General features: G+C 38.5%; 2 protein-coding genes across 2 annotated transcripts; one reads left to right on the top strand and one right to left on the bottom strand.

Moving 5' to 3' along the window:
• Positions 1 to 2,873: 2,873 nt before the first annotated feature.
• LOC144649571 (DNA replication complex GINS protein PSF3-like) lies at positions 2,874 to 4,872 on the bottom strand. Its single transcript, XM_078509084.1, has 2 exons — positions 4,289 to 4,872; positions 2,874 to 3,323 (listed from the first exon to the last, which is right to left on the bottom strand). The coding sequence occupies exons 1-2, from the start codon at positions 4,688 to 4,690 to the stop codon at positions 3,096 to 3,098; spliced, it is 630 nt and encodes a 209-aa protein (XP_078365210.1). The 5' UTR covers positions 4,691 to 4,872; the 3' UTR covers positions 2,874 to 3,095.
• A 62-nt stretch (positions 4,873 to 4,934) lies between these two features.
• Positions 4,935 to 8,161, top strand: LOC144649572 (dolichyl-diphosphooligosaccharide--protein glycosyltransferase subunit DAD1-like). Its single transcript, XM_078509085.1, has 2 exons — positions 4,935 to 5,220; positions 7,874 to 8,161. Exons 1-2 carry the CDS (start codon positions 5,004 to 5,006, stop codon positions 8,002 to 8,004), a joined length of 348 nt encoding a protein of 115 aa, XP_078365211.1. The 5' UTR covers positions 4,935 to 5,003; the 3' UTR covers positions 8,005 to 8,161.
• Positions 8,162 to 8,496: the final 335 nt, after the last annotated feature.

Here is an 8,496-nt window from a genome sequence, read left to right as displayed (position 1 = left end):
CTATCACTTTTCCAAAGTTGAGGAGTTAATAATTGAGGTATGTTTACTATACACATAACTCGTCCAAAATTTGCCCTATTGCTGGAAGAGTATCCATAGCAAAGAAGCCTTGACTGACTTAGTGTTGATCCAGCCTTTGTGCATCAGAACAAGTGTGCAATTAAGATTGTATGTAACATGCATTTAATAATAACTTAAGGCATATAAAGAAGATATGAGGTGAGGGGGGGGGGGTCATAACGTAAATATTGAATAAAGAAGGGGGGGTCACTTGCTACTTACATGGCCTGGAGGAGGGGGCCTTACAGAAATTTTGACCTTTCCAACATATTTTTCCCTCCCCCCCCCTCTACATAAATAATGACCGGTCCCTTACTGCGCAGAATTTTACGCGTAATTTATAGCGCGCGCGCGCGAGCACATCAACAAAATGGCGGATTTTTTCTATGCGGCTTAGTCCGCGAGAGAAGTAAATTGTCATTTTCTCCTAAACGAGCCTGGTGACCTATCAATTTTTTCTCATATTTTGGGTGTAGCGATCAAATTCTTTCTGTAAAATGAAAACAGATCAATTCATGTGTTTGAAAAATAAATTATCGCTAAAAAAGTGTACTTTGCCAGTACTCGCAGAGGAATTATAAAGGAATTATATGGAATATACATGGTCGTCCTGCTCCTAAACGAATCTGGTGACCCCCCTTTTTTATTTCAAAATTTAAGTTCCCTTGAAGTAATAAACCAGTAGGCGAAGTTTGGTTAAAAATCTATGTTCAGTTTTATTTCAGGGCAATGACCTTAACCCCCAATTTCTTGAACAAATTTTGTTTCCCATGGAGGTTTGAGAAATCAGGCTTCTACTGTATTTTTTAATTTACTTAAATATATTATCTTGTCATACTCTAGTTTTCCAGAAAATTTTTGCATCCTTCGATTAATTCTCGGCAAAATTAGCTGTTCTGCTGAAACAGCGGTTATTACAATGTAGAGTTGTCACCTACTGTGATTATAATCCAGTGTTATAGTGTTGTGTGCATGTAATATTTAGTATACAATTTTCATCAAGGGTTATTTATTTTACATGTATTTCTCCATACAAGTTTTTTTTTGCTGTATCTTTTACCAAGTTTATCAAAAAAACAAAACAATGTACCGGTACTTTCAATTATTGGTTATATAGGGTTCGTCTTGACTTACAAGGATAACATTTTTCACTTGGTTATTTATAGGTTGTTGTTCCTACAGTCATGAATTTATAGCAAATTATAGTAATTATTATTGTTACCAATAAGTTTTCATTCAACAATGGGTGGAAAAATTCAATGAATATTCAAAAGGAAGCTCATTGCTCCTAATAATAGGTTTTTCAAATATTTTTCAAATTAGTTAATTGGGTAAAGTATGGTTAATATATGAAGGGTTAACAATTTTTGTATTTTTCGTAGACTGCATTGAATGAGTATTTTTCTATTCAAAGTTAATATACACTGCATAGCGATAATCATACACATGTACTTTCTATAATTAACTAAAACAGGTGTACCCAGTAACTGATTAAAAGAAATTAAAATATTTTTGATGTCAAAAAGAAAAAAATACTTTTGATGTCAAAAGAAAAGCTTGGAGGGTAATTGTATGTTATGCATGACTAAAATTTCAAATTATATTCTTGATCGTATTTAAGATCGACAAAAATAAAATGCAAAGAATGATAATAGAGTCTTTATTTCTGACTATGTACACCTGTCCATAATCAAGCAAAAATGTAATTAATTATCATAAGATTCATAAAATTGACACCTGAGGTGCCAACATTGAGTGTAAGTTGCCTAATGTGATTAGTTAGTAAATTGTTATTTTTTCATTCAAAACCAAATTTCTGCAATAAAGAGACTGTTTACAAAGATCATGACGATAGTGACTATATTTTTCACCACAATTCAAACTTCTTCAGGGCTTAAAAATGTTCCATCCGGTCATACAGGACAAGTGGTTTGTCCTGCCAAGCAAAATCTTTTCATGCTTACCCACCTGATGGGCAGGGCCCAAGCAAACCATCTTCCAACTAATTTAAAAAGAAGACTAATAAAATTTCTGTATTGACTGATTTGTTAGGACAAATCTGACTAATAACGAAACTCTGTTCTCGAATATACCAGTCTGGCCAGCGCCCTAACTGGCTAAGGCAAGCCTGTAACATGGGCAAGTAAAATTTGAGAGTTGCTTGCACAAAGGCCAAGCTAGAAGTCAATTTTTTTTTTCAAGCCCTGTTCGTGTGCTTGTACGTGTTGCGGGAACAGGCTTTTAGCCAGGATTTAAAAAGTGGGAGTCCAAATTAGGACAAATCTGACTAATAACGAAACTCTGTTCTCGAATATACCAGTCTGGCCAGCGCCCTAACTGGCTAAGGCAAGCCTGTAACATGGGCAAGTAAAATTTGAGAGTTGCTTGCACAAAGGCCAAGCTAGAAGTCAATTTTTTTTCAAGCCCTGTTCGTGTGCTTGTACGTGTTGCGGGAACAGGCTTTTAGCCAGGATTTAAAAAGTGGGAGTCCAAATTTTTATAAGGCTTGACTTTGTCCCCATAGGAGGGCCTGAGGAGCATGCAAGCTGTTTCACTGCAGTTATCAGTGCAAAGGTATCTAAAGATTTCCAAATTTGCTAAAAACACCTCTGTATACAGTTATTCATATTAATTTTCTCTGAAAAGTGGCCGTCCATAGGACTCCTGGACTCCCACCTGGCTAAAAGCCTGTGCGGCAACTGTCTGGAGAAAAAAATACAGTTGAACCTCACTATCTCAAACTCTAATCCGTTAACCTGTGATCAGGCATTATTTTTTCTCGCGGCGGGGCCTTTTGTATTTCTTTATATCCCTTGACAATTTAAGATAACAGGGTTCAACTGCAATCCTTATTGTGAATGTCATTGATAAGTCAAGGCATCTTGTGTAACAAAAATTGATGTCTTAATAACAGGCTGACCATAATGTAAAAGTGACAGAATTTCATAAAATTACTGCCTTCATATGGATTTACATCTTGTCATGCTATACTATGGACTTTCAAAACTGATTGTCTAGATGAGCAAATTAATGAGTCACTCAAGCATGGACCTTTTGCGTTTTTTGTGATTCACGACAGTTTCTGAGGTTGTAAGTTTTGATGTATTTCCAGCTTCCCACTGAAGGAATTCACTAACTCCTTTGCGTCCTGCAGAGAACACTTGTTTTTCAATGTGATCTAGTTTGCTTGTCAAAAGGGAAGCATCCTGATTTGCAGCATTCTGAGATGAATCCATAATTTTTCTTAACCTCTTGATAAAGGTCTGAAAAGAAAAAATATATATATCAATGTTTTTCTGACCTTCATTTTTTTACAGTGATCAAAATTGTATTTCTCCATAGGCCACATGACAATGGAGCTAACAGGGTTTCCTCAGTATGATTTTAGCGACTAAAAGTATTGCTTCTCCTCTGGAAGGGATGCAAATCCATTGCACTACCACCCCCCAGAACTTTATCTGTTGCCCTTTGCTTATTCTGTCCCAACCATTCTTATTACAGAATTGTGGATAAAAAATGCACCTTTAGCTTAGTTCACCTGCATACTTATCAATACTGATTCATTTTATGGGGAGAAGCAAGGTGAGGGTAAAATTTTTTGCCAAACAACACAACACAGTGTTCCATTTAAACCATTCTGCCATTACACCTACACATTGTGAAGAAAAACAAGTGGGGGTAGTGTTGATGTACCACTTCTGCCTATTCTAAGGACCGGCCATCACCTACCGCTTACTCCCTGAGAGGTGCTTGAAAGAAGGACCTTCTTGTCAGGACACAACACAACTTAGTACAGTGTGGATGATTGTCATGGGACTTTATTGCGGTTTTCGATGAAATGCGAACTCTGAAATTCAATCCTAAATCAAAGGTTTACGTTTTTGCTGCCGTCAATCATCTTAGCGGACCTCTTGGGAAACAGACGTTCCTTTAATCGGGTCAAAAGGTCAAGTCTTTCGGTTGTGATTGGTAGATTTCGATCCATTTTGCTTGTTTCTGTTTTTCATGGTTCATTAGCTGTCGCCATAAATATGATTGACGGCAGCAAAAAACGCAATCGTTTGTTGGATTTTGAATGTCAGAGTTTGCATTTCACTGAAAACCACAATTAACTATTATGTTCTGTTAAGGAAATGTTCCCCCATGGGGACTTTAAAATTGACACAGTCCACCCCTAGAGAAAGTCATCACCTAACCCTAAACCCCAACACTGCCTTAACAACCTCACCTCCTGCATGGAAGAAGCCATTTGAGAATTTTCTTCAAAATCAAAATGTAACAACTTCGTTCCAAACTCATAGAAATAAGGCCCTAGTCGATGAAGATCCACAACACTTGCATCAGCCTTGAATATCTCCCTGTAGCTGTCCTTGTAAGCTTTAGGAATGTCTACAGTGACTACCTTACGCCTTCTGTTGCAAAGCTCTTTTGCCAGCCATAGAGGTAGTTCGAGTTTTGCGCCAGCTTGCATATCATTTCCTTCTGAACTGGGATCTAAGAAGCCAAGGTTGTATATCTGTACTTCTAGCTTAGAAGGTATCCTTCCTTGTGTCGCTATTATGTCGTCGATATCAAAATAATCAAGCTCTGAACTTGGATGAGAACGAAGCGGTGGACCGCCAGAAGCCATGGCAATGTTCAATGTTTTTACAGTAATCTAACGCTTGTTAACGGCCACGAATGGCCCTAAGGTTTGATGTTAGATTTAGCAGTAGCTGTTATCGATGAAGAGTCAATTTTAAAAGAACCGAAAGGAAAATTCAGCGAGATTTGCAGTTGAAAATCCAACAAAAATTAAATTTTTCGGCGCCAAATTTTTAGAACTAGTGCCAGTCCTCGAAGGGGAAAATTACCCATCGTGCCAAGCAACCTAGCGTTGCTTCTTTCTTTCCACGAGCTTTTGTTGGTAGAAAGGATCGCGATTTGTCTCGCAGGCAAGAAAAATGGATACTTTCTCCAACATAAAGAACATCCTGGTGAAATTCTACGATGAATACACCCAGACGACCCCAAAGAAGCTCAAGATAGTGGATGCGTATCTGTTTTACATCATGTTAACGGGGATCATTCAATTTGCCTACTGTTGTCTTGTGGGGACTTTTCCATTCAACTCTTTTCTGTCTGGATTTATCTCGTGCGTTGGATCTTTTGTATTAGGAGGTGAGGCAAAATAATGATTGAACAGTAGTGTTTTTTCTTTGATTTTCATGTTCCTAAACTAGCGTTTAAAATGTCACAGCAACTGCAACCTTGCGTGAGTGACACGTATATCGTGAGCTCGCGAGGGACACGTGGTGTTTGCTTAGATGAAGGGGTAATACCGCTCAAGAGTTCTTTTCCGAAAGCGACAATGCATCGACTATAAAGCAATTTTTGGGGAAAACTACAACAGTAATATATTTTATTACCTGATCTGTTAACCTGCAGAAACTGGAATTTTTTTTTCTTTCTAAATAATAAAATAAAATAAACACTGAGTAGTCTTTCCAGGGTGCAAAGAAGATTTTACTTTTTTATTACTTTTAATGCACATTTTTAATTGTTAAGATTTATACATGTACAGTTCTTTTTTAACATTATTGTAAAGCACCTAGAGCAGCCCTGGATAGGCGCTATAGAAATATTTATTTATAATTATTTATTAAGAAAATGGATTTCCCAGCTTGCCCTTTGGGCAAGTTGGAACCATTGCAAGCTAGCCTGAAGGCATTTCTCAGTGGCCTTTCTTGGTCTGCCAAGTAAAAATTCCAAAAATGTTACTTGCCCATTGGGCAATAGCCTGCGTGGCCGGCGTTCGAAGGGGAAGGAGAAGGTGAATTCGAGCGTGAAGCGCGAGGTGCAAGGAGAGAGCGCGAAGCGCGATCGGGGAAGGGGAGAAGGGGAACGCCTGCCCTGACGCTATTGTTTTTGTCGTTTTTTACATCCAGATTCTGGACGCAAAAATCGTGATTGGTCAGAATTTATAGAGTGTGAAAATTGATTGTTCTGATCAGTCAGATGTATGTCATTCAATCGATTAATTTGATGGCTGTGGTCTGTTCTCAACCTTCATTCAATGCAGATGAATCCAATGGCGAATGTTATGAGCGATTTCTCTGCGAAGCGGTTGATTCTTTGAAAGAAATCGGCCCGGTTGTAGGATTTGGTATCAAAGTACTGAATTTGCGAAGAATAACAAGTTCTAGCAGCGGGTAAGCTCTACACGCTGTGAGTTATAAAGTTGCTTGGGCCACGGCCGGTTGCAACCCGACGCCATAAACTCGAACACCGGAAACGCTGCTTGATTGAAATAAACGTTCTCTCAGTCTCAGAACGGCAACTTTTCGTAACAAATTCGCAGTTGAAGGGTGCAAGGAAGATATATCTGACCTGATCTACCATGAAAAGATTTTGTTTTGCCATATTTTTGACAATAAGACGAGAAGAAAAGAAATTAGATAGGCAATTCGAGCGGTGAAGGGTTTTATTCCCCGACTTCCCCGCGAAAATCGGCATCGATCAGATTGGATAATTTTGACAGCCAGACGTAAAACAGAGGGCAAGCAGATGACACGTACTTTAGGGGCGGTATGAAAAAAACAATAGCGTCAGGGCAGGCGTTCCCCTTCCCCCTTTCTCCGATCTATCTCCTCGCACCTCGCGCTTTGCGCTCGAACTCCCCTTCTCCTTCTCCTTTGAACGCCGGCCACGCAGGCTAATTGGGCAAGTGTGAATAAACGCAGCTAACACGACAGAAAAATTTCACTAGCACCAGGTTATCGGACAGGACTCCAGGACTTTCCTTGCACACTGATAAAGAAAATTGAAGATAGATAAGATCACAATGGCTCCACCAAAAAGTAGCAAGTAATAAAAAAAGATATAAAAGAAAATAAGTCAATGTTGAATTTATATGCTTGAGCCCTACCATACAGCTTTGATCAGGATGGGACTGGGGAAGTGTCTTAACAACTGACACCAATATTATTATTGATTAGGATTGTACTGAACTCAAGAGCACCCAATGAGGAAATTCAGTAGAATTTTTTGTAATGTCGTTGTACTGTCTTCCTGTATCATTAAGGATATCTGACAGTGTAAACTAACACATTTAAGACTTTTTGGATTTTCTTGCTAAATATTAAAGTTGCAGAAACTTTAAGTGAGCAAAATCTTTTACCTGAATTTGCGAGCTGCTGTTACCTTTCAGAAAATTGTAGCTGGCATTTTCCCATACCCATAAAGAACATTTTTACCTCTCCAAAAACAACAGGTTTTATATTTACCATATTACAAAGGCTAGAGGTGACATTTCACTAAAGAAAATCTAAGGGGATAACAGGCCTTACGAACATATATCCACTGAAATGATCCATTGGGTGCCCCTGTGAACTACAGACATAGTAGAATGAAAGTATGGACACGAAAGAAACCAGGGCATGCAGTTTTGTTGCTATGACAAAGCAAAAACATGCTTGCATATTAAAAACGTGCCCACTCACCTATACACTTGGGTGGAAAGAGGCACTATGAGAGTAAAGTGTCTTGCCCAAGAACACAATGCAGTAACCCTGGTTAGGGCTTGAAGTTGGAACACTCGATTTGGAGTGCAGCGCATAACCATTAGGCCACTACACCTCCTACTTGAGATCTACAAGACCAATATATTATTGGAGGACATTACAGAGAAAAATGTACAACAAGTATCTACCAAAAGATTGGGAACAAACTTAACCAACAAAAAGTGACGAAGTTGATTCAATATAATACTTTAACCATTTGCAACCTTTAGATAAAAAATAATAGTACTTTTTATCTCATTTTTCCATTCCAGTTTGTCTACGAGTTCAGAGTAACCCAGCCAACATGTCTGACTTCAAAGGAATCTCCCCAGAGAGAGCATTTGCTGACTTCATCTTTGCTAGCGTCATTCTACATCTGGTTGTGATGAATTTCATTGGCTGAAGTGGATGCCGCAGGAATGAAGAATCTTCTCCAATGGACAGAAAAATGTTACAGAACTGTTTTTGTTATTAGATCATTGAACCAGTGTAATAGTTTTAAGACCATTGAAATATCAAGAGTAAGGCCATACTTGTATTAAATACATAATTTTCCATGATAGTTTGTCAGTGCTTTTGTTGGCGTTCATGACAGTAGCTCCCTCCTGACAACTGACAAATGTGAAAAGGAGAATATGCTTCATTTTCAAACAATCAATCAGTTGGCGGAAAAGTGCCAGTTTTGGCAAATCTTGTTGAAGCACTCAAAGAATTTCCGAATTATATCATCCAATCAAAAACAAGGATGAGCACTCAATAACTTCGAAAGCCGTCACCCGTATAATTACTTCGTGTTGCTAAGCAACTTCTGGGATGAAAATCTCGTGCTTAGTCACTTCTCGGTGAAGTGATGTCGCCATCAACTGGCACTTGTTCCTCCAACTGCAATAGTGTC

This window comes from Oculina patagonica, chromosome 4, assembly GCF_052425735.1.
Source record: "Oculina patagonica isolate OP01 chromosome 4, crgOcupat, whole genome shotgun sequence".
Taxonomy (NCBI): Eukaryota; Metazoa; Cnidaria; class Anthozoa; order Scleractinia; family Oculinidae; genus Oculina; species Oculina patagonica.
This window is presented reverse-complemented; position numbering and strand designations above follow the sequence as displayed.

Excerpts from the sequence above, each read along its gene's own strand:
- LOC144649571 (XM_078509084.1), bottom strand. The coding sequence starts at position 4,690 with ATGGCTTCTGGCGGTCCACCGCTTCGTTCTCATCCAAGTTCAGAGCTT. Across the intron at positions 3,324-4,288 it reads TGGCTTCTTCCATGCAGGAG|ACCTTTATCAAGAGGTTAAG; the intron begins GTGAGGTTGTTA and ends TTTTCTTTTCAG.
- LOC144649572 (XM_078509085.1), top strand. The coding sequence starts at position 5,004 with ATGGATACTTTCTCCAACATAAAGAACATCCTGGTGAAATTCTACGAT. Across the intron at positions 5,221-7,873 it reads TGGATCTTTTGTATTAGGAG|TTTGTCTACGAGTTCAGAGT; the intron begins GTGAGGCAAAAT and ends TTTCCATTCCAG.